The sequence below is a fragment of the Rattus norvegicus genome, chromosome 2, assembly GCF_036323735.1.
Source record: "Rattus norvegicus strain BN/NHsdMcwi chromosome 2, GRCr8, whole genome shotgun sequence".
Classification (NCBI taxonomy): domain Eukaryota; kingdom Metazoa; phylum Chordata; class Mammalia; order Rodentia; family Muridae; genus Rattus; species Rattus norvegicus.
The window spans coordinates 85,366,504-85,392,939 of record NC_086020.1 but is presented as its reverse complement, the minus strand read 5'-3'; the positions used below and the strand labels follow the sequence as shown (position 1 = coordinate 85,392,939).

At 41.0% G+C, this 26,436-nt stretch overlaps 1 protein-coding gene across 3 annotated transcripts in view; it reads right to left on the bottom strand.

Annotated features, from left to right (window-relative positions):
• Sema5a (semaphorin 5A) overlaps positions 1–26,436 on the bottom strand; it is a 431,215-nt gene that overhangs the window by 58,999 nt on the left and 345,780 nt on the right. For all 3 annotated transcript variants that reach the window (NM_001107659.2, XM_063281754.1, XM_063281755.1), the window contains 3 exons: positions 19,232–19,349; positions 8,804–8,985; positions 5,824–5,967 (listed from right to left, as the gene is read on the bottom strand). In NM_001107659.2, coding sequence (NP_001101129.1) covers positions 5,824–5,967; positions 8,804–8,985; positions 19,232–19,349 — 444 coding nt within the window. The remainder of the gene's footprint in view (positions 1–5,823; positions 5,968–8,803; positions 8,986–19,231; positions 19,350–26,436) is intronic.

Below are 26,436 nucleotides of genomic sequence, written 5' to 3'. Positions count from 1 at the left end.
TTGAGTCTCTGCTGGTTCCTCATGACAATCTGCTAGCCCAGCATAACTGAAGCCTATGGAGGAACAGTTTTTCTTGATTCACGTTTAATGGTCATACCTTTACAGGCCATCGCAGAAGAATTAAGCCCTTCATAGCACCAGAGAACTGAGCATCCATTAACCACACTAGGAGGTTTAAGACAGCATACCAGTAGAGAGCAGTAACTCCTATATTGACTATGACTTTAGCTCATCACAGAACAAAAATGTTCCCATAATCGTAAGATGTTATCTGATTAATTCTCCTTAGACCCTGAGACCCTTAACTTGAAAATACATTGGGCAATCTCTGATATGAGCCTTGACACGTTACCTTTTAGAACTCACAACTGATGTGCTCCCCTGAATATGGGTAAGGCTTGCCACATAGCTGTCAGTATAGGAGATGTCGTTTCTGTGGTTATATCACATAATATTATAGTAGTTTTATTGTAAAAACACATCTCCTTTTCTAACTTTAACTGACAGTGGCCTCTAATAAAGATGCACCAAGAAACTTAGGGCCTTAGCCTGACAGCCTACTAGACATGTAGGCTACCCACAACAGCACAAACTGGGAAGCAGATCCGGATCTAGGTGTGCCGCTGAGGACAAAGCCATGGCTTCTTTACTGCAGCCTCCTGACAGCCTACATCCACAGAAGCAGAGAGGTTGTGTCCAATCTGGGAACTCACAAAGGCACAGAGTTTATATGGTTAAGTTTTTAGTCGAAATGTGGACTCTACCAAAGACCAGGTATCATAGAGCACAGATACCAAAAGAACAACAAAAATGCATTGAAAATGGTTCTGAGAACTAGAAGTGGAAGTGGAAGTGGGAATTTTGAGAAGCAGAGGTAGAGAAAAGTTGCAATCGCTATATATTGAATATTAGAAGTTTAGACTTTATAGAACCTGACAGAGAAGGTTTATAAGGAAACAGAGTGCAGAACTACAACAGAAAAGACGACTCAGTTAGAAAGCCAACTAAGAAGGGGAATAGAGACAGCTTCCAACGAGATAGACAGTAAGCACAGGACAGGGTGCTCAGCATCATGCAGATGCTAATAGAATTCAAATCTAAAGCACAGGGAGAAACCAATTCTTCACATCCAGTAGAATGGCTATAAACCCAAACCAGCAATAATCAATACTGGCAGGAATGTAGGGAAGCTGGAAGTCTGTGCTTTCTGGTGGGAACAGACCATGGTGAAGCCACAGTGGGCAGTAGTCTAGCATCTCTCTAAAGCAGAACACGCAATCAGCACTTCCTCTCCCAGTGATTTACTCACAATAATTGGAACAGGAAATTCAACAAGCCAGTGTTCATTCTAGCATTGTTTAAATAGGAAAAGGGAAAGAGATGACCTGTGTCCACTGATTGGAAACTGGATAAGCAAACGATATAGTCAGACAAGTAAATACCACCATGCATCCAGAAAGAAATGTAGTTCTGCTATAACCTGTAGTACTAATGGAGCTTAAAAACATTATGCTAAGTAAAGCAAACAAATCAGAAAAGGGATGGGAATTAAGGCTTTCCAGTTATATGAGATGCACAGAATATGTAAATTAATAGTCAACACCATTTCCAGGGACCTGGAGAACAATGGTATGGGATAATATTGTGTAGTGGTAACGATGAAGTTTTAGAAATGAGGAGTTGTGATTTTTGCACAATAATGTGAGTCTAATTAATGTCAGTGAATTCTGTACTTAAAATGGTTAAGTGGCTAATGTATGTTGTTTATATTTTAACATAATAAAAATATTTTTAAAATGGGAATCTTTTTTAAATAAAGAGCTAATATAACGTGGTTCCAGAATGCGGCAAACCTAAATTTTTCTCTATAGTGATATGAGAAGTAGAACAAAGAAGTTACACATATGTGGCCATTTCAGGGCAAAGTGTTAAAATGCTACTATCTTCTTGCAAGCCATTGTACAGAAAGAGAAAAAAGAAAACAAGGAATAAACTATTAAAAGAACCAGCTTCATGTGGCTCATGGATCAGACTTTGCTAATGGCAAAAAAAAAAGTCTAAAATTAAGAAGTAGCTCCCTAGTACTTGAGCGTTGTGTCTTAGTTACTGTTCTGTTGCAGGGAAAAGACACCATGACCAAGGCAACTTACAGGAGAAAGCACTTAACTGTGGCTTGCTTACAGTTTCAGAGGTTCAGTCTATTATCATCATGGTTGGGGCGTGGAGGCCAGCAGGCATTGGACAGTAGCTAAGAACCATATCCTGATCCATAGGTAGAAAGAGAGATGGGGGGGGAGGGATAGTGTGCCCAGCATGCGCTTTTAAAACTCAAAGCTCACTCCCAGCAACAGACTTCCTCCAACAAAGCCCTAACTCCTAATCCTTTTAATTCTTTCAGAGTCCTACTCATTGAGTAAGCACTCATAGGATCTCAGGGGGATCATCCTTACACAAACCATCACACAGTGGCCGGGGAAGCTGGGGCATGCACGTTTAACTTCTCCAGGAAGCCTCAGCAAGATTGAAGAATGAGGGCAGACTGTGACAATGCATAGAGTCTACAGTAGAGTGCAAGGGGGGGCCCTCTTAGTCACCCAGAGGGAGCATAGCAAGCTGCCAGTTGCTGTGTTCTAGCCACCTCAGCAGGACTGTAAGTCAGAGAAGAACTGTCTCAGAAAGGTCTGGGATTGTGTCTTTTGTTTAGAAGAACAAATCCCAAGGAGGTTTACTTAAGTCTTTTAAAGTTTTTCGGAGATTAAGTTCACAGCATAGATGGAAGGGACCATGGGAACTGCTAAGGAAATGCTATTGGGTACATTCTACTGGCAAGAATGTGCGAGTTTTACCAGCTCTGCTGAAACTTCCCAGTTGCAAACTTCTGCTGATTTTAGGACAAAGGGAAGAGATTTTAGGGAGCTGAGCTAAGAGCACACAAGGCTGATCCAAGGACCATGGGGTAGGATGCCCACATCTTAAGTAACTCCCAATACTCAGCTGGCTGCCCTCCAGGAATCCTTTGGGGAAAAGACTGAAGTGACTCCCATTTCTACTTTGTTTTTCTTTTTCTTTTTTTGAGAAGAAACCATCATCGCTGTTGTTTGTTGCCTACCACCGCTGCTGTATAGTGTGGATGTTGATGACATCTAACTTGTCCTTTTGGACTGAAATTGACAAACCAAGAAGTACTATTGCAACAGAACCTCAAACATATTTCTTAAATGGTGGCACTTTGAGCTTTAGGGGTATAATTTCATGGCATATGGCAGTTGGGACCCTGCAAATAGATGAAAGACATTCTGAAGATGGTATGGTATGAGTGATTTAGGGACAGAGACTTGTCTATATTCGGCAGAAACCAAAATGATGCCAATGAGACTCGCTCCACCGTGCTGCAGTCCCCTTCACTGCAGTATGGGCAGGGTCCATGATTTCCTTCTTACTGAGCTACTGTGGCTGGATGGGTCCTGTGCGCGCACTTAGATGATAAGTTCAGTTTGTGCAGAAATGGAGGCAATACTAGGAAGGCTCAGTTGTCAAGGGCTTGGTGCAGTATCTGGCTGACAACACAGAAGCCCTGGCATGAGGTTCCACTGAGAGAGTGGAACAGTAATTGCATGTTTTTGTCTTAGTTGGCGGAGTCATAGTGACAGAGCAGTAGAAAACTACCCCAATTGCATTTTGATACTGTGCCAATCAGTGTCTGCTTTATCCCATCTTATGGGTGACCTTTCGAGAGTTGATGCCTCTACTAAGTTCTTGGTCTTCAAGATGTTTGTTCCAAGAAATATTTAAAGAAAGAAAGAGTATTCGTATATCTTGTAGCATGTGTAAAAAAAAGTGATGTGAAAATTCCCGGGAGATTGTACTTGGGGCTAAGCTCCTACTAGATTAGGTCACGCATTGAAAACCTTTTTGTAGAAATCATTAACTATATTGCTGGCACTAATTAAATTTAGGGAGAGAATCGATTCATTCACTTGTCACCCTTCTAAGCTTCTTCGAGTCTAAAGCTTTTTAAATATCACAAAATTTTATTAATTGTTTCATTTGCCTGGTCCTGAAATTGTGCACCCTCCCTCCTTAATCCTGTTATCCGATATCACCACTGCCAGAATCAGGTCAGGTTTGTGGTGATCTCCCCATCTAACACAGCAAGAAATCTAAGACATTTTTGCTTACAGAGACCATGGCACATTAAGTATTTGTCTTTTTTTCCCCCTGAAATTCCTGTTAGTTCTTTAGAAGCATATTCAATAGAGATGCATCAGTTTATGAAAACCATACATAGTCTACATTCTTACCATCCATCTCTTTTATTATTTGAGGTTAATTTTTCCTCTATTAAGCAATCCCTCCTCTAATCCCCCAAAATATGTCTCCTGTAAATGGAAAACACATTAGGTGTAAGGCATCCAAACACACTAACCAATGTTTATGAAATCTGGTTGTGAAAGTATGGCTTTGTGAATGGCTAAGTGCAGAGACAGGACACAGTGCATTTGGCCATAGAGTTAAGCCGCCTTGTCCTTCCTGTGTCTGTGACCTGGACTCAGAGAAGCTTTTGCACAGATGGAAGTGATTTCACTCAAGTGGGGTGTTGGGAATACAGGAAGAAGAGTCCTCACTAGTCAGCTTTCTCATCTCCCAACTGGTGTTAGATAGAATACTACAGGCAGCCTGTCTAGGACTGTCTCAGGGGACCCCTTCAGAAATGACAAATCCTGTCTGTGTGTGACAGCAGACTTCTTTCTTTTTTAGACAAAAGGAACAAGATCATAACTAGTAAGTAAGGAACTGGATGGCTGAAGAAGAGAAATGATCTTCCTAGTGGCTATCAAGATATACTCAATGCTCACTGTAAAAATTTGTAAAAATCAGGAACCCTGGTCTTTGTAAAAATACTTAACCATATACAGACATAGGGTATTTGTCTGAGACTCCCAGAACCTGTGATATTAAGTAGGAGCCTCTATTTTTTTCATTAAAAGGCACTGTAAGGCTTTCAAATAGATGGTGTGTGTGTGTGTGTGTCTGTGTGTGTGTGTGTGTGTGTGTGCGTGCGCGTGTGTGTGTGTGTCCATCCTAAAAATGCTGTGAACTTCATCAAAGGCTTTTCACTCACAATAGTGACAGAGTAGAATATGCATTCAATAGTTAAGGGAGAGAAAAAGGAACAAAAAAATAGATTTTGGAGTCAGTGCAAAATGGTTAATTCTATAACAAAACCATAAAGACACCATGTTGGATCAAAGTCTTAGAAGGGACACTTAGATAGGGCACTAAACCCTGAAAGTCTTCATGAAAACAAACTTGTACTGTGGCTGGTATTGCAGCTCCTGGGGTGATTGTCAGCAGACTAGAAGGGACAAAGATAAAACCTCCCCTGAATTTTCACTCACTTGCCTGCCCCCTCTACCCGCCCTCAGCCTAGTGGGAACTTCTTTATCAGACCTATCCTTTTCACCAGAACCTGCTGGGATTTGCTGCCTCTGGGACAGGCTAACTGAAATAACTCAGTAACCTCTCTCCAGCAGGCTCACTTTATGTGTGCACAAAAGCCCAGCACACAGGTGTCCTTGGTACCTGAGTATTCAAGTAACCAGATTAGATTTTCACTTCAAACACGGAGAGAAACTGGACCAGAATGAGGCTCTCCATTCTGGAACGTTAGGTCAAAATTGGAGGATGTCAGAAAAATATGTGGGTTAACTTAACGGAGAGGAACTCCACGGATAAAGTAAGCTAGATCCCAAAGTGTAACTGGCCCCAATGGAGTGGCAGGAAGTTTGCGGGTGCTGATGTAGGAACACAGCTTGAACCTACCTTTCCTCCCTGTTCTGGCCCACGCACACACGCCCTCCATGCCTGGGCGTAGGGTTGCTGCAGGAGCGCTGCCGCACCTGGAAGCCAATGCCACAAGTGGTGCTGCAGGGAGACCAGGAGGTCCAGGGAGTCCAGCCTCCATTCCTGTAGGAGAGGAAGTGATTCAATACTTCAGTTGAGCCAGCTCACTCAAGCCCCATCTGCATCTTTTGCCAATGTCTTTGTACCAGGGGAGAACCATTTGCTTCTGTGGCCTCCAGAAGGAGGGAACTGTCTTTGAACAGAGCACACTGGTAATCTTTGTGGCTGTGAGTTCCCTTACAACTGGCATTTGATGCAAAAGCTCAAACCATTCCAAATATATCTACTATGTTTGAAATAGTTAAGGAACTTTAGTTATTAAATCTTCAACCTATTAGAATGGTATTTTACTGCACAGTATTAGAAGTGAATCCTTAACCTATAAAATTTCCAATTTTACTTGACTTCTGACACATCTGTTATAACACAGGGACAGTGCTCCTGAAATAGAAGAAACACTGAAAGTCACGTACAGCACATTCTATTAAATCTAAAAGCAGTGTGCATGCACAGCCCTACAGAAAGCGTTTGTGTTGAGAACAAGTGGAATTTTCTTCAGCTATTTCAAGCCAATTTTGTTAAAAAATGAAGGGAGAATATTTAATTCAGGATCACACAAAGCCATATGTCATCATGCTATTGTACATATAGAATGATATAGCATATTTAGGAATAAAAGAAAAATAAGATGAATCTATTTCATCCAAGTCATTCAGAAAATACACTGCTATTCACACATTTTTTTCAGTAGAGTAATTTTTTTCATAAAGTGACTATGTATTCAGTCTTTGTAATTTAAATCTCCCTTAGAAGTTTTTCTGGGCTATTAAAAATAAGCTGTGGGTATTTTATTATTTGGGGCATTAGAACACTTATTGTAGGGCTTGGTCCAAGCTCCTATGTGTATTGTGTGTGGGACTTCTTTTTCTTCTTCTTTTTTTTCTTTTTCTTTTTTTAAAGATTGATTCATGTTTTTTATGTTTGTCTGCCTATACATCTCCATACCAGAAGAGGGCATCAGATCCTTTGGGACTAGAGTTACAGACATCTGTGAACCATCTACAGTGCTGTGGGTGCTGGGAATTGAATCCAGGATCTCTGGAAGAGCAGCCAGGGCTCTTAAACTCTAGACCTTCTCTTTGTATAGGCATCCCCATAGGCATTGTGCATCCTCAGTTACTCTATTTTTATGAGCTTGGGACAAGATCAGTTCATACTAGCCTTTATTTTCCCCTTAAACATTCCTTTAAGAATACAGAAGTATGTAATGGTAATTCTAAAGATATCAGTTTAAATATATAAGTTGATACAATTAACAATAATGTAGTTAAGATGAAGCTTTCTGAGAAGTTTTAAAAATATTTTGTAGTTTACCAGCTGAAACCTAACACTAACAGATTCTTGATAATTTTATCAAACCAAGACCACCTCCAACATCACTCATAAAAATAACAAGTCATGTTTTTAATACCCTTCTATCCACAGCCTTACACATCTTCAAAATAATTCATGGGGTTATTCAAACTTTACAACATATTTTAATATTCTTTTAAAACTCTTAATTTCTTAAGCTTTTGAAAATATACGACTTTATGACATATTCTATTTATAATATGAAGAACATGTTACCTGTGCAGTAATGGGTAACTAAAAGTCTCTAAATCCAGCAGGACTGTAGGAAATCAGAAAATAAATGAAGCAAGCTTATCAGTAACTATTTATTGTATGGACTTGGTTGTTGAGAGGTAGAGTAGGGGATAATCACAGAGTCTCATGGAGTAATCCCAGGGAGCATGGGAGATTTTGATAGGTGGTCATGTGCTTATATTTTTACAGCATCCCTGAAACAGTCTGGTTTACTTATGATTTTAACCTGAAATAAGCTGGCCAAGCTTGTTTAGAGGGCGAGTTTCTGGAACAAAAGCTGAAGCCCGAGTGATGAACAAGTGTAGTCCAGCACTCCAGTCTTTTGGTAATGAAATAGCTCATTGTCATCTTCAAAGTAAATCCAGTAACTTATGTCGTGTTTTCTGTTTTATTACATAGCCTTATCTTTGTGGCCCTCCTTGGCTTCTGTAAACTTTATGTAGTGATAGAACCCACCTTGAAGCTGCTATACATAGAAACTCATTGTGAAAACTGCTGGTGAGGACAAGGTTTTCCTTTTTTCTCTTCACATCTTTCTCACTCACCCTTCCTGTCCTGGGCTCTCGAACAATTCAATTACCCAATCTGATCTTCAGTCAGTTGCTTCGTAGACAGTTTCCCTCACTGCTTCTACATCCTAGGCTCATGAAAACCAGCTACGATTTTAAGAAATGACTTGTTTGTAATCAAGTGAAGAAGGGACTTGCAAATTCACCTCAGAAGCTCTTCAGGTGCTATGCTCTACAGGGGAGGCTGGCAGGACAAGTGAGTGTAGTTAGAAAAGAACATGAAGCAACTCAGATGACCCCAGTGGATCACAGCATCTGGACTGCCCTAGTTTCTAACAGTCTGAGGTCAGAGAGCTGGGGTATGCTGAGTTCTGATCTATCACGGCATAGAGAGAAAGATTCATTCCAGCTATTGCTTCATGCTCTACAAGTGGGGATCACCTGTCACATATTTCAGGAAGAGGTTAAGTAATGGATATTTCCATCAAAGAAGACAATTATCTCAAGTAAATTCATAATATTTTCCTATCCAATGATGAGCTTATAAACAGTTAAAATTCACAACTTAACCTACGGGTTGAAAATTTCCCCACAAATGATGTAATCGCTAAGTGATGGGCATTCCCCTTTTTTTGGCCACCTTCATCTACTAAAGCATGGGCTGTGTTAAAAATGACTGCCCAGATACCTCCACAATCTGAGATAAAATGAGACGGTGCATTTGAATGATCTGAGGCACATACCTGGAACAGTTGGTGATCTCCATTCTAGGGCCCTCACACTGCCAGCCGCCACACTGTGGAGCTGGGCTGTCACAGGATCGGGACCGGCAGAGGCAGGATCCCACAGCAGTGCCATCAGTGTGAGTACAGGGTGTCCATGGAGACCACGGGCCAAAGCTCCCATCTACGGTGAGATTTCTGGTCTGGAAAGCAAATGCAAGCATTGGTGTCAGAAAAGGTAAAGCAGAAACACAAGACACAAAACCAAAAAGGTCTCTCAAGTGGCAAGCACAACTATTTTAAAATTTAAAAAAAAAATTAAAGTTGGCAGTGTGTATGGGAAGATTTCAAAGTTATACAGCACGGGTCAATTCTAGAGATAAAGAGAAAAGAGGGAGTGGGGATGAAAAGAAGCAAAAGGAGGAAGGAATAAGGAGCAGAGGGAGAGGAAGAGCAAGAGGGCAGAAGAAGAGGAAGGGGAAGAGTAAAGGTTCGCGACTCAGGAATGAGGTTTTGGTAGAACTACCCATTTGAATATGGGTAACCCAAGGAACAAGAAAAATCCACAGATATACACATTGATGCATGGCTTTATACACCTTCAAACAACTAAAGCTCATGAAAGATTAATCCAGGCTGGGCTCACATGTTACCTCCAAGTGACAATGTTTGATGCCAAAGCACATCTCAGTGTCCCCATGAGCAATGAGATCACTGCAGTGATCTTGCCAAAGCTATAGTGTAAGCACCACTCAGAGGTTTGTATGCTGGCCAGGAAGTGCTTGGCACCTGCTTATGACTCTATGTAATAGCTACTAAGTGCATTGCGCAGGGCTGCTGCTGAGGATGGGTAGGATGCTGCTTGTGGGGTTCTTGTGCTGAGTTGTACAGAAAGGGAAGGAACCTGTAAAGCAGCTGGATGGGGTGCTTGATGCCACAGACAGCTTGGGTGATGACAGAGGAATAAATGTGTGGGAGGGTCACATGGCTGGGCTGTTCCCTGTCAGTGAGAGCCACTGACAGATGCTTTATTGTCATTGGGTTTGGAAGAAGGAAAGCAAGGCAGGGACACCAAGAGAGACCTGAGGGCAGAGCTCAGAGACTCCTGCAGGTCACTGTAGGCAGAATGCTTTGTTATGGGTTTGAGTGTGGTTGGGACATCAGTTCTTGAACACTGAAGAGTGAGCAGCTTTCTGACACATGTAATAGAAAATGTATGGAAAAGAGATACTCCTGGGTTCAAAGGTTAATTTCCCTGTCAAGGCCTCCTTTCAAAAGGGACCAGAGAGGACCAAAGTCCCAGCCTCTTCATTTTAATTCAAAGGCAGGTGAGTCTTAGGCAGTGCAAGGAAGACTTGATGAGAACTGTATTTTCTTTCCTCATTCTCTGGCTCCCGACTGTCTCTTCAGCCAGCCAGCATGTGAAAGGCACCAGCCACAGAAGCACCAGTAGTTTTGGTCCATGATTTCTTTAAGTACAATGGGAAATGTTTACACATTAATGTGGTTTTCTCTACCATCCATGGTGCAGATATGGCTCTACAGTGTGATTCCCTATTCCTTCTCTTTCCCTGTCAACATTTATTTCCTCAGGTGGATGGAACTGAACCCTCCTACCAATCACTCTTATTTCTATATAAACTGTACCCACAAGGAGGATCTTGGCCTGCCCTATCTGAAAGTAAGCAAGAACACAAGTGGACAAGCAAAGGAACATTTCCCAAGAGGAAGCTTTCTTGTCTCCCAAGGTCCCCATAAATGACACTTCTGGCCACAGCTTCTGCTCAGACCCTAGGTTCCCTGGAATCCATATGCTTCTAAGGAGTAACACACCTTGCACCACAAGATAATACAAGCTTCTGAGTTGACAGACTGTCTGGTTAAATCAGTAAAGTTCCTACTTTGGATATTTTTCACATTGATGCTCCAATCTCCTTTGTGCATCTACCCATTACTTAACTAGGTCTATGTTAATAATCATACCCAGACCCTTGCCTGCGACATAAACAGTGTTACCTTTGTTTTCAATGTAAAAAGCCCATGTCTTTTGTTCAGAGAATTAAGCATGGGGAATCATAACTTATCCATGTACACAGCCCATACTATCCTGAGCACCATTGCTGCTCTCTATAGAAGGTGTTGACTGTTTGAGACAGGGAGGAGCTGCTCTGAAAACCTGTAGAGTCAGTTCTCCACCTCTGTGCCCCAGGGTTCTGACCAGGGATAAGACTCTCACTGACTCTTCTGCATGACTACCTAGGGTGGGAAATCCATCAAGGGAAATGAGAAATGATAAGAAATATCAACCTATGAGCTGTGCTGGGGGCTATAGGAAATGGTACACCTGCGCTTGGCAAGCAGACAGCCCAAGGCTGCCCTGAGTAACAGACACATCATCAGGTAGGATGTTGCTTCCATTCTGGTTTCACAGATGAGAGATACACACTTCTGTAATGGCATTCTTGTGAGTGTCCCAAAGCAGATTAGATATGGACGGCAAGAAACTGCTCAAGTGTCCACAGACCTCACCAGAGGCATTTTTCTGGAAAGAGGAATATGGGACAAAAACTCTTACTATAGATGAGAAGATGAAGATGGGTATTTTCACATTGGAAGTACTGTATAATTTTAAAAATCAAGGGCATGTTTATACCATTGGCTGGCATTGTTCAGGAATGAAACAGACAGCTGACTGAGCTTTTAGTGAGCAGATAAACTAGCAAAGAAAGGACTATAGAGCTCAGAGCTGCATGTTGCCTGGTGGTAGTGGTGGTGGTACAGCTGCTCTGTGCATGACAGATTGGTGCTAGGCCCTCCTAGGCAGACCAGCCACATATGAAAACAATGTGTCACAGCTCTTCAAATCTGATGCAGAAATCTAAATTGGGAAAATGTGTAAGTCAAGATAAGTTAAAGAACTTCAGACACTAATGTACAGAGAATTGACATTCCGGCTGTTTAACAAATTACCTCAATGATAACGTTTTACATAAAATGACTCTTGCTGTGGACCGACCAATTTTTCTGTTTATTAGACTCAAACTAGTTCTGTTGTTAGAGAAGGAAGTAGAGGCCTCTAGAGCATTACTTCTAGTTTAGGAAAAAGCAAGCCTACAAAAACTACAGAAAGTAATGTAACTATGGTAGGTGGGACATCACACTGAAGAATACATGTGTGAGTTTGGCATGGTCCTGTCAGGAGGCAAAATGGCGGTTTGTAGGGTTTATGCATGGAGTCTATGAGACAGGAGAACATTAGGAAAAGATCTGGAGATGCTGTGGAACCCAGGAGCCATCTGTGCAAGGAGCTTCAGCCATCCTAAGTTGGCAGGTGGGAAAGTTGGTAGGACTGCTGGAGCCTGATGAGAGTCAGAGCCAGACAGTCACTGCCGTGTATAGCCTGAGTCCCCTCATCATGGAGCCCTGGCAGAAACGTAGTCTTTAACTGAAGGAGGGCAAGGGAAAATACACCTCAGACTCTCTCAGGTATGTCATGACATACCAAGACAGTCATCAGCTGAATCCAGGACAGGTGGGAGGGGCAGACTGAACTGACCTGACCAAGGACAGACAGCCTTGGTAAGTGGAGTGGTGGGGAAACTGAGTTCCTGGATACGATGTGCCACTTGTATACATCCAGTTTCTCAGAGAAGGAGGAAAGGATAGTGTAGGGTAAGGACAATTTATTTTTTCTAAAGGTTTCTGGGCCCTCTAAATACTAATAAGAACTTTGAGAACAAAAGATAAATGATTAGAGGAAAATTAGAAGACTTGGGGCAAAGAATATTCTCTTCAAGTTCATCAGCATTGTTTGTCTCCATGAGAATACAAAGGAGCTAAGCAGAGGAATGACTTGGACATGTATTTATCTACATGCTACACAGCAAAATCCAATGTTATAAGGCCAAGAAGAAATACAGTGTCACAGTGACGAAGAAAAGAAAATGGAAAAAAATCACCCACAAGGCTAGTCCATGTGGTTCTTTGGAATGAATTAATTGCTCTGTAGGGAATATGAAATTGTCAGCTTTGTAATCCAGGGAGGCTTGGATAAGAATGCCGGAGTAGGCAAATTTTTTTTACGAAAGAAATACTCTGCATAGGAAGGGTTTGAGAGTCTTTATACCAATGATCTCCCAGAATTATCCAGAGCAGAAGTTTGCACTTAAGGCCAAGGTTAATAGTGGGTCCTAGCCTGTCTAAGGCAGGCATAGTTTGAATATAAATATTCCAAACATGCATATGTTAAAAACTTGGTTCCTAGATGGAGCAGGATTCAGAAGTGAATGGCTTATGAGGACAGTACCATTACCAATTGATTTACTACGTCAAGTTTAGCATTCAATGGGCTCTAAGTAAGGCCTATTAAAGATGCTGCGTTTCCTATATGCAGTTTCCTCACTGCTAGACAGGCCACAGCTACCTTATTTCTTGGAGAATTTGTTATTTTGGCTACATTCAGTAGGTCACAGGATATGCTCTTACCCCTGGACCCCTGTCTTCTTTCTGTGCTGACGACCAGGAGGTTAGCATCTTTGATCATTGCCATATGCTTCTAGTAGGTTGATGACATTATGCAGGTGAGGGTTGGCACAAGTTCGATCAAGGCCGTGATTGGACAGTAAAAGAATAAGGCGGGGACAAAATTTTTGTAGGGAGGGAGAGGAGAAGTGGGGAGAATCAAAATGGAGACTGAGAAAGATGATCCAGATCCAGGTGGTCCTGAATTGCCAAGGTAGCCTGGATGGATTTCTGTAGACAAATTTATCTTATCTAGGTGGGTGGTTTATATCCTTATCAATTGGTTGTAAGCTTATTGTGTGGATGTACTGTATGAGTATTTAACATATAAATCTGTTTGTTGGGTTACAGTTTGTTGAGTCTTGATATTACCGGGTAGCTGGGACTAGAGTTCCCAGCTGGCCAGAGTTGGCCAGGGTGACTAGCAATGAGAACGGAGAGACCCTGGGGCCAGAAGATAGCTAGGCTAACATGGTGTGGTGCTACACTTGAACCAGTCACCACTGAGATACATTAAGGTTAGTTCTGTATGGCCCTATGGTGCCAGAACTAACTCCAGGAAGCAACCGTCCAGGTCCGAGAGTACCAGAGGCCCAGGTTGGAGTGGAGACTTGTGGGGACCGGTAGTACCCAATTTTAATTAAACTGCAACACTTCCTGCCATCATGGTTAGCCTGGCCTCAGGCCCAGAATAAATGGATGCTAGTGACAGTGGACTGAAACCATGGAACTCAATAAATTTGTTGCCTTTAAAGATTGCTTTCACAGTTCTGTCACAGCAGTGAAAAGGTAAATGAGACTCATGGACTCCTGGTGACTTTGGTCAGTGCTTGATCTTACGATAAACATGGGACCTAATAAGTGTGTAAGGGGCGTCTATAAAAATTAACTTCCTCCAGCTGAGAGAGAAAAGTGTTTCTTCTTTTTAAGTCCCTCATGGTTTGAGCACCGGCATGTGAAAATAGAATGTAATGTAACATTCACCTTTTATGACATCCTAACGTGTCCCTAGGTAACGTGTCCCTAGTTGTCTGTGGCAACCATCCTCCTCCTTTCCTATTGAGATTCACCACCCTTGCCAGTCTCTGTTCTTTCTGTGGGTTTGGCTTGGCGTGGGGGTTTTAGGCAGAGAGACGCTTTTAGATTTCCCCTTCTAAATATACATCCAAAGGAAAGATGAGTGAATAACAATGGCACAGAAAACAGGAGGGGTTATTCAACATGTGAGACAGGAAATAAAACCCACAGTAGTTATTTTCATAAACCAGTGGAAGGGGTAGGGGTGCCATTGGGCAGCCACTGCTTGGAACCTTCACAGGATAGGAATGTGGCGACTGGTTAATTTACAAGGAAAGACGGTAGCTTCAACCCTGTCTGGCAGTGAGGAAGCTGCAGATAGGAGAAGGTGCATTTTCCAGTCTTGTGGAGGTTTGTTATGTTACATCCTGGAGCCAGAAGAACTTGTAAGCCTCAGGGAAGCACGCTAGTGAGCAGCCACCTCCCCGAATGGTTACTCAGCTTCAAGTCTGGTTGGGTGCTGTATGTCTTAGATTGAAGATTGGTCTACAAAATGCGACTGGGAATATGGTGTGCATCCCGTGCTTTCAATTTGGAAATTTGGATATTTTAAAATTCTCATAACTTTCCTTGACAGGATAACAGAAATAAGGGCGTATGTGCTGGCCATTGGCACAGTAAGCAGATTCTTGGCTAGCACAGACAAGCTCTGAGGCCTATCTCAGTACTGGGGAAAAGGAAACGAAAGAAAGCACTTTAGAATGAACTGTCTCAAGTTCTCTCCAGGTTTATCTCAAGTGACTTTCTTCTTGAAGCATGTGCTTTATACCAGTAAATACAAAACCAGAGTAAAGCATGTACTGCACATCAGCAGTGCATGACAACCGTGGGAGGATTCAGTGTGTCACCTCCTTGAATCCTCACCACATCCCAAGTCATAGCCAAGGATCAGCGCAAACAAGGTGACTCAGGAGTCTGTGAATCACTCTCAGCTTCCTTTCAACAATGTGGTTCTGTTACAGCTTTCTCCTCCAAGAGGCTCCTGAGAGTCAGGTGCACCCTACTTTACCTCCCCTGACAGTGGGGAAACAGTGAATTTCATAGGGTTAGCTGAAGAAGATTCATTTTTGTCACTAAGAATAATATTTTCATGTTGATTTAATCATTTACTGATTCTCTGCTGGCCTAGTGTGTACACCCTTTAGTTGTGGACACAGGTTCCTCTGCGAATCTTTATATATTTATGTCTGGCCATTGTTCTTTATATTTATGTTCTTGCTTTGCGCGTGTGTGCGAGTGTGTGTGTGTGTGTGTGTGTGTGTGTGTGTGTGTGTGTGTAAGGGAGTGTCATGTGTGTGTGCCTACAGAGGGTAGAAGCAGTCATTGGATTATTTAGAAATAAAGTCGCAGTTAGTTGTAAGCAAAGTCGCAAGTTTTTAACCATGGGTCCATGCCTCCAGCCACTCCAACTACTGTTTTTTTATGGCTAAACTGAAGTCTTAGATTTTTATCTGGACATCTTTTCTACAGAATTAAGGTATTTTATATCTGTATACAGTGACTACATGAAGCAGGATATTGGATAAGCTCCACAGGAAGTTTTGCCTTATGTTACGACATCAATTTAATATCCACCCTAAGCTTATCTCTCCAGATGAATTATAAGGCAAGACTGTACCTTTGCAGAAGAGTAAGAGATAGTCTTGTGTAGCCTCTAGCAGGCTAGTGAATAGGGACGATCTGTACTTACGGCTTGTGACACTTAGGGGACACCCCTTCTTAGACCCACTTTTCCTCATGTGGGGCCCCAGAAAGGGATTCTTATCACAACAAATGCTGGTGCCTTGATATTGTACATTTTGGTTTCCAGAACTGTGGGTAATATACTTCTGTGCTTTTTGGAGGACTCGGCGTTGGGTACTCTCCTTTAGCATTGCAAGCAAAGTAAAGCAGGTGTGAGTGACATACGGTGTGTGCAGTTTGTGTGGAATGTCCATGCTAGCAACTCACAGGTGCCGTGCCACAGACTCTGAGTAGTTTACAGAACGGGTTTTAGTTTTAGTTATTTGCACATGCGTATGTCAGTGTGGAAAGGGGTGCCAGTGCCCATACAGGCCAAGAGGTGACATTTAGGAAGTTGAGAGCCTTCAAGTATCGGTGTCGGAAACCAAACTTGGGAACTCTGCAAGAGCAGTGCATTTTCTCTAACTGCTGACCAACCTCTCCCGACCTAGGGGTTTAGCTTTTCGGTGAGTTCACACAAGTCTGTCTGGCGTGTCATTTGTTTTCAATACGTCTTTAATTAAATGAACTCAATCTAATCAGATCACTTTCTTTCAACATCTACTTTTACACAAATTATGAAATGTTTTCCTTTCAAAGGCCTCAGTTTATTAAAAACAGAAAGCAAGTTCCATTTGCTTGGGTAAAGATTTAGGTAAACAACCTTCAGAAGGAAGGAGAAATATTTACCAACTGCAAAATTCTCTTGGCATTTACTATTTCTAAAATCAGTTTGCATCTTAGAACTCATTCAGCACTGAACCTGAAAGGGCACAATACCCTGGCAACACAGCTCTGGCCCAGCCAGTGTGAACTCCTGGGTTTGAGCCTCAGTATGGAAAATACAACCTGAGACATATCTGAAAGTGACAACAACATATATAACATACTTTAAAGCCGATCTTACATCAAAATTATGAAATGCAGATAGCACAGACTTCTCTCATCAATAAGATATTTTACTTTAGTGAAAGGCAAGAACAAATAACATAGAAGTGACATTTTAAAGTAAAAATTTAAAACCCAAATAAGATTATTGTTTTCAAAAAAATATTTTAGCTTTCCAAAATTATATCTTGATGTGAGCAAATCCATCTGGTAAGAGGATGGAGCTCTATACAACAGACATACCAGTGTGGAGAGAGACAGAACTTGCTATGTGTAACTGACATTGGGTATGTAGTCATATTTGAGAGCTGTAATAAAGCCTCACAGCAAACCCATGTTGCCTTCTCTTTGGCTTGAGACAGTATGGGTGACAACTCTTTGGTCACATCTCAAACATTGGATCCCTCCATTTCATATTTTACTGTAAAATATTCAAGACATGTATCTGTAATAAAGCAAATCCATAGGGGTGGTAGTAAATTTCCCTCCGAATAACCATCTTAGCTCTGATGCTCTGTGTATGTAACCATGGGTGCAGGGAGAAATGTTCTTACCATTCAAGAGAAACCACAGTATGTTACCTGCTTCTTACACTTTTTTGACTATTAAAAATGCAAGGACAAAAGTAGGCAGGAAGATGCACTGACTGTAAAGATGTGTCTGCAGACTGACATTTTGGATGCTGTTCATTATGCTTTTACCTTCTGCAAAAAAAAAAAAAAAAAAAAAAAAAAAAAAAAAAAAAAAGAGGATGCCTGCCTTTGTGCTCTTAACATGTGCAGCACTGAAAAGGGAATTTCTTCAGTTCCTGGTGGTTTTCAAACCATTTTTAAAAAAAAATATGGATGAGGATTTCCCCTTGAAAATCAAAGACCAAGCACTACAAAGCCAAATGGTTCTAAGAACAGTGTTCTCAACCTTCCTAATGCTGTGACCCTTTAATATAGTTCCACATGTCGTGGTGAGCACCAAGAAAAGTTATTTTTATTCCTACTTCATAACTATACTTGCCACTTCCTTGATACTGTTATGACCCATAATATAAATATCTGATATGCAGGCTATCTGATATATGGCTCCTGTGAAGGGGTCATTTGATCCCCCCAAAAAGATCAAAACCCACAGGCTAAGAACCTCTGATCTAACCCCAGATGGGAGCTCTGAATGCCTAGGTGCAAGGATGTCCACACAGGCTCCTTTGTGGAAAGGACTCAACACCCACAGCAACATCTGGGAAGGATGCTGAGGATCCAACTTTCTCTCTGCTCCATTTCCTTCCAGGCTGAGGAACAAGCTTCATTAGCATATGGTTTGCATCTGGAAGGGGCAGCTTCTGGAAGTTACACTGACAAATCAGAAGCCTGAGGTGAGTCTAATCCACCCAGGGAACAGTAAATATGTAGCCCCTGCTTCTTTTCCTGCGTTGCAGAGGTGCTTACAACCAAGAGTGCAGATCCACAGCTGGGTAACACAGTGACTAACTACCCCGCTGCCTATTTTCACTACATCAATGTTAGCAGTTTCTGTTCATCTGCTAGAACACAAGAAAGAAATGTCTTGCTGCCTGAGACAGAAGTAAAGAAAAACTGTTTTCTGCAAGCGAGGGCCCAAGCAGAGGATCTGAGCAAACAGTGAGATTTGCTTTTCTTGGAATCAGGGTCTGGCTCTAAATACAGGCCAGTTTCTTTCCACTCCTCAGGGACCCACATAGGAATGAACACAGGGCTGCTTTTGCCAGGCCTGCCTGTGACCCTGACCAAGGTCTACGAATATGATCCACATGGTGCCACAGTAATATCCTTTAACCTATTCTTCAAATCTTCACTTATGTCAGCCTCTGGAATTATAGCCCCCAAGGGAAATGAATGAGTAGGGAAGTTCACATTTTATTGGTGTAACAGGAACAAGAGTTCACACCACTCTCTCTCTCTCTCTCTCTCTCTCTCTCTCTCTCTATATATATATATATATATATATATATATATATATATATATATACGTATATATAAAACTAAAAACATAATCTTATGTTAAACAGTGCTTTTGAATCTTAAGTATTTCAAATCAATGTGAAACAGGTGAGAGCATCCTGTGTGGTCCTCCTGCAAGGCAGGAATAGAACAAGTCTAGAAACACAATTTTTTTTTTTTGATTTGTAACAGTGGATCTAATTGAAAGGTAAGCTATGTGGTCTGCCGCCCGTGAACAATACTTTGGAAGCTGGAAAGGATGTGCACATACCGGACAGGTGGGGACGCTCTGATCCCACTGGGTCATGCTCAGGCTCTCCTCCAGGCTGGTGCACTTCTTCATCACCGCATCCCAGCCACAGTAAGGGTCCTGAGCACCAATGCAGGCACTGAAAGCACACATGAAATACACTGACTGTACAGTTCCTTCACAGTAAGAAAATGTCCACAGGATGTCCAGTGTGACCCATGAAACAGACCTAGGTGAGGTGGGGACTCAGGGCAGGACTTGAAATCTTCTGTTTCCTGCATTGACGTTACCTGGCTACAATAGACTGGAGGTGAACTAGCTCAAAGTAACATATTTATGTCCATAGCTCCACAGGAGGGGCCTAGAGTCATGGCTCACTGACAGAATGACACGTTCAGCATGTACCTCACCTTGGAATTTGCTCTGCCTGTGACCCCATTTTCACAAATGGGGTGACTATGGCACAGCTACACTTAGAGAACCATTCAAAGGGCTAAAGTTCTTTTTATGTTTTATTATTATTATTATTAAAGTAACACAACCATAGGTTAAATTCACCTTTCCAAGGGGGAGACATTTAATAAACTCCTTCTTCTCAGGACCTTTCTTGTCTGCAAAGCCACCTGGACACCTGAAACAAGCCTTCTGGATTAGAGTGAAGGCTCATGGCTCCGAAGCTCTGCCTGTAACAACAGTTCCATCTTTCTACAATGCAGAACGTTCTGGTTGTTTTAACATTCCATCACTCTTTAAATATTACAACTGCTGTCCAAACACAAATTCCCATTCAATAGAAATCCCCCATACTTATAATTTCCTCTTGGTGTACACCAAACCATTAGGACTAATTATTTTTGGAAGTTGGTTCTTTTAAAGAGGCCTTGTGGAAAAGAAGAGTTTCCATTGAATGTAGTCATAGTGAAACTGGCATTTATTTTTTTCTTTCTTGGTTTTTATTTTTTTCCTAAACTCAGTAAAAATAAAGATAAGAAAATCAATGAGTTTAAGGTACTTGATTAGAAAAAGTCACATCAACACTGTCAAAAACTTTGGTAAACCTAATCATTAGTATTATTTAATCTTCTCTTCTGATAATAATTTTACCACTTAGATTTAAATATTTGCTATGGTAAAATCAACATATTAATATTTGATATATTACAGCATAATTATCACTTTAGAATTGTTACCAGGCCAAGAAAACTACAGTAGAAGGATTTAAAAATGATTTTGTCAGTTAGGAAAATAGCAACCTACTGTTGAACACAAACACAATGCTCCCCACAAATCTTTATTCTTCCCTGCTCCACATCAGGAAAGACAGATGATTTTGTCAAAAGACTCAGCTCTGAGGAGCTCAGATGGGTGGGATTCTAGAGTCTGAAGCAACAGAGGCTAGTCTTCAAAGTCTGAGGACTGAATCAAGAACTTTTGAGACCCATTAAAGACCCGGGCTGCCCTGTAAATACTTTGCCCTTCAAAGGGAAAACAGAATACTGAGAAGAAAGCACTTTTTTCTCACACACTTGAATCTCTTATTTATTAAGACAGATAAATATCTCATGAAGAACTTGCTGTACAGGGCAAGATCTAGTATAATGGGTATAACTGTGTAAAAGGAATCTATGGACCTGTTGGTTTTTCTTCCGGTTGACTCAGACTGCCCTGATTTATTGTATTTTCTGTGGTGCATTGTCTGCTCTTAGACAAGGCTGATCTTGAATTGAATATCCTACCGTCTTGGTATTCCAGGCTCTGGGATAATAAGCAAGTACTCCCATGACCAATACAACCATGTTTGATTTTTGACTTGTATATGGAGCACAGGGAGGCTGTGACCCAACTTTCAGTGGAATGTGTATAGAATACAAGAATGGGAAACGCCATCTCAGAAAGACCTATATTAACTGACAGTAACCCTGAAGCAGAAAAGAAAAGAAACCATGTTGTATTGAATTCTTATTCCTATTGCTAACTAACCTATTGCATAACTTCCATCTCTGCTATCGCTCTTATGATTACATACACAGAGAATCTGAGTTTTGTTCATTGTCTCTATCTAGGGTCCAAATGAGTCCCAAGTTCATAATGTTTTTATATGTAGGCTGTTTTATCAGCACATGGGAATGGTTGTATTCTAAAATCATGAGTTCAGTAAATTATACAGCAAGAAGGCAGTCCTGCTGTTGACAGTTTTGGGGCAGGTCTAGAGCCAAGGATGATTCTGCAGCCAAGGTTTTCCATGGAGCTGTCTGCACAGCTGTGCACCTGAAGCTCAAAAGTCGGAGGCTTGTGGAGTAGGTATCAGATAGGGGGTGTGTATTATTAGTAAGGTCTTTCAGCTGTGCTTCTCCACTGACAAATAAAACTATCTAGCTGACTGGTTAGAAAACACCGGTGACTTAGATTTCCATTTAGGTCAGCAACATGATGTCTTTAAATATGCAATAGGATGGAGACTCCCAAACTGTTGGTTAGCTACAGCAATACTACAGAACACTTAGAACCTATAGGAGCCAATTTTATCCATGGATTCTTTTTAGCACACTTGGCTATGCTTAGACACCTGTATGCCACTTCTACTACTGTAATGGTGACATGATTACACTGAAATAGTTCTCAAAAAAGAAACAAGGGAGAAAAACACTTATAGTTCAGAGGTAGAGGGGAGAGCTTTGCACTGCAGAAGACAGGTAGACTGCCACACATCTACAGGATGCCGTACGTACATTTTCTTTGTTTTTACTGTGTAGCCAAGGTTGCAGTATGTGTTGTTATTGCCGGAAGTAGATCTATCATGAAGTGTAGGCTTTCTTTGTGAGATTCACTAAAATGATTAATATTAGTGATTTTGCATGTATAATATGATACTATCTTTAGTGAGACAGCTCTCAATTGGGCATGCTTCAGACCCTACCTAATCAAGCCCAGGCCTTTTCCTAATGCTTGCACAATGGGCACTAATGTAACGTATAATTATTAGCTCGAGTGGAGGTCACAGAGGTTTATATTCTGCTTTCCATCACAGTTTGAGAGTTTCCTCTTCACCTTGGTGAGGTTCAAGGGGGATTAATATAATGCTAAAGAACATTGTGTTCCAGTCTGACTCTTCCTGGGATTCATCTCACAGAGAGAGAGGTCTGGACTGTTGTAGGTAGCATGTGGGCACATGCAATTTCTCTTACCCTCAGTATTTAAACAGTTACAATCATTACATGCATATAGAAGTTGCCACAGTCACTATTTAATAGCCCCACTATTTAATAGCCCCAGAGTCACCCACTGAGTGAAAAATTTATTGAATGTGTTGCTGTGACCTGGTGCTCAGTTCTGGAAGTTGAGAATTAGAAAACCAGTAATAATTCAGATAAGGCTTAAGAAATAATTGGAAGTTAGGTGAGGGGATTGATTCCTAGCATGGTATGGAATCAGGTATAATGATAAATCTATTCTGGGATAAAATGTAATACAACCCCAGGAACCTTTGACTCAATTCTACATTAGATATTCAGATAATTTTATTTATGGCAGAATTTCTCATTAGTCTCTGAGCCCCACACAGGCAGGGTCAGGGATGCATCATTTGTCATCATACACTCAGGATCTGGCTTCGTGTTTAGAATGTAATACATCGTGAATGAACTGAGGAAGGAAATTCATATCCTTCTCATGCTAAGCCAATGAATGCCAGTGTGGTTAGTTTCAGGATGTTGAGATTTAGAAATGAATAAATTAATTGTAGAAGGGGAATATCTACTTTGTAAAGTAAATGTTCATCAAAAGCACCTCCTGAATGCTTGCATGATACCAACTAGTTTACTGAAGGTGTCTCACTGGGACCATGGAGGGCGATGTTATTTTCTAGCATGTGGTTTACTTTGCAATTGGGCAGATGGTGTCTTTAGAACATTTAATTAATAATGGTGTCAACCTATTGCATCTACCTTTGAAAACTTTGCCCTTTAAAGCAACGGATGTCCTACAGTACTTAATTTCCATACTAATTTTCTTAATGAGGTATTAATTTCTTTTCCTTAATGACGCCATTAGAGTGATTGAATTAAGAGTGGCCAGACACCAGCTCTGCCCAGTCAAGTCCAAGATTTTTTTAATCGTTCCATCTTTCCTTCTAGTTTTGTAAAACACAATTCCAGAGGTGTTTATTTCCTGATTCACCTATGGCTGTATCTGTTCCTGGGCTGGCTTTTCTTCTAATCCCAATTATATCATAAAACAGAAATACCAAAGGATCACAGACTTCCATTCTTTTTGCTATTTTTATCACCTTACCTTTCTAATACTCCACAGAATGTTAGCCACCCTCCACTAGGTTATGAGAATACAAAAGAGAATATAGTTCAGGGCCCACCCAACAATTCAAATATAACGAGCCTCTTTGAGGTGTACATGGTGTTGGGTGCCAAAGGAATCTGGAGACAGAGGTTAATATAGGCCTCAGAGCTAAAGATGATGCAGTAAGATAGAACTTGTGTGGTTTTTAGTTTCTTCTGGAAGGCTATAATCTTTGCTGCTTACACATCTCTCTTAGATTCTGGTGGATCTCTCATATACAGAGTGCAAGCTCAATGACCTGGTAGGCTAATCTGATCTTACATACATTATGAGTGTCAAAATATTAAAAAGAAAGAATACACAAGAGTTTCCAAAGTATTGAAATTCTATGAAATTCAGAAAATACTAGGTTTTGTAAAAAAAAAAAACTTTGCAATTTAATCATTTATTTTCTAAGTTTAATGATCTGTTCTTCATTAACATATGTAATAGAAGCAAATCCAGTCAAAAGACATACTGCTTTAACTCAGGAATTAGTGGATGAAAGTCTATAGACCACATGAACCCTGCTGAGTTTTACCTAAACAGAGCAAACACAGGGATGCTTTTCACTCCACCACCATGACAGCTGTTCCTAAGTCCATGAAGCCAAGCCATAAGATACGGCTCAGTAGCAACAGATGTACTATAGAAGCTTCAGCAGAATGCTGCAAAATACTTAGATCCTGGAACAGTGGGATTTCCTGGAGTTGCTATAAAGTCATTCCCTTGCCACCTCCCTCCTCTGAGAATTCTAGGGCTGATCTTATGAAGTTGTACATCATCACTGTGCTCACCCCTCCAGGGTTCCTCAGAGGCTTTCTATTTTGTTTACTTAAGAGACTGTTATAACTTCTCTAATGGCTCAACATCTAAGGGAAGGCCTCTACATGAGCAGGTTCCTTGGCTGTCCTGTGGCATTGGTACCAGACTCTACTTTTTGGTGTCTTTTTGTGGAGTGCTGTGTATAAAGGATTTTTTTTTCTTGTCTTGATTGGTTGTCTAAGTCATAAACTGACTCCAAAAGCTGTTCATATTTTTGACATGTCTATTTACTGTCAAGCTTTGCTCAGCCCATGGCCTTGGCTTGTCAAGATGGCCACACATCAGGGAAAAGCTCATTCTTTGCTACAGAAACCATGTACTTGGGGGTATTTTTCTTCCTTTTGCAAAGAACATTTGCTGAGCTGTGAATCTAGTCAGTATACATATACTTCTTAAAATGACTTTAAAAATGTGTGTCAAAAGCCCTCCCACTAATCTTCTACACTTTCATTTGCTGAGAATTGAAGAGCTGTATCTGTCTTAGGACTTGCAAGAAGTGGGAAGGGATAAAAGCCTGACTTCTAGATATTGCTAGGAAAACCCGAGTCGTGTGGTCACCTCTGCCTCCTGACTCACTGAAGTGGGAACTCTCCAATTCCAATGTACCAACACTCTAAGTACCATGTTATAGTTTCCGATTGGTGGATAAGCCAGGAGGGGATTAGTTAGTTGCTATTGTGTCAGCATTCTCCTGTGTTCTGCCATCTAGAACTTTTGTTTCTTTGAAGGTTACAAATTAACACTGGCAGTGTATGAAAGAGCAGAGGCCCAGGAGGTGGCACTCATGAGGTATTGTCAAATATTGACCTACAGCTGGGATGTTAGATTTCAGGTATCTCCAAACCTTGTAAATATCAGCTCATGTTATGAAATGGACAAAATATGTGTGCTCAGTCATCACATGGAAATGATATTTACAGAGATGACTGCAACTCCAAGGACCTGAGTCTGGCTTGGTCATTTGCATGATTTTCTATGAGACTTATTAAATGGCAGCACCCAACTACATTCACATTAAAATAAATATATTTAGTAACCTTTGTGATAAAGTTTGACTAAACTATAACTTTAAGGCATTTTTTTCTTCCAAAGTAACATCTAGAGAAGTGCCCATGCTAGCATGTTGTTTTCTGAGCTACGATGAAGACAAACAGTACACTGGCAGCCGCCTCCCCCAGGATACAGGGTCACCCTGAGAAAAAGTGGAACGCTCAGTATTGTCTACTTTGGGAACTTATTCCATGCTGGTTTCATCTGCCATAGAGCAAGGACAAAGATGAGGAAGCAGATAGGAAGACAGCACAGCTAGGAAGTCCCATGTTCCTGGTCCTAGAGCAGCAGTTCCCAACCTTCCTAAGTGCTGCGACCCTTTAATAGTATTCCTCGTGATGTGCTCATCTCCAACCATAAAATTATTTTCTCATTAGTTCATGACTGTAATTTTTATTTTATGATTCATAATGTAAATACCTTTTTTTTCAAAGAGAACCTCTGCCCTAGACAGTCTATCTTGAAAAAAAAATGCAGCAGAAAATGAACTCAGTAGCTCAACAGATTGGTCCCTATCAGTGGTGACTTCTCTGCACAAAGAGTAAACCGTCAATATAGCATGGATGTGGGAGTACACAGGCTGGCCTTGGTCTGAGGGAGTCACTAAAGAAGGTATGTGACCTTGAGTGGGACACTAACTAACATCTGGACTTTTAACCTTCATGCGAATGATGAGACTTTCAAACTTGATTCAATAATCTAGGAAAATGTGGCAGAAATGTAAAAATGACTGTGAAATTAAATAGTTTTTGAAAAACATAACCAAAAAAGGAAAAAATATAAAGATTCTTGTGTAACAATTTTATCCTTCAAAAGTGTCATATTTACATTTGAGGCAAATTACTTACATAAGCTTACTTTCTCTTTTTAAATATTGCAAAGTTTCATTTATGAAATTGATTTCCTAAAACTATAACCAAATTATTGTTAGTTTACTAAAGAATGGCATTTGGCAAAGAAATTATCATACAACCCTGTTATTAGCCCATTCCTAATCAAAGTGCTTCATTAGGCATATT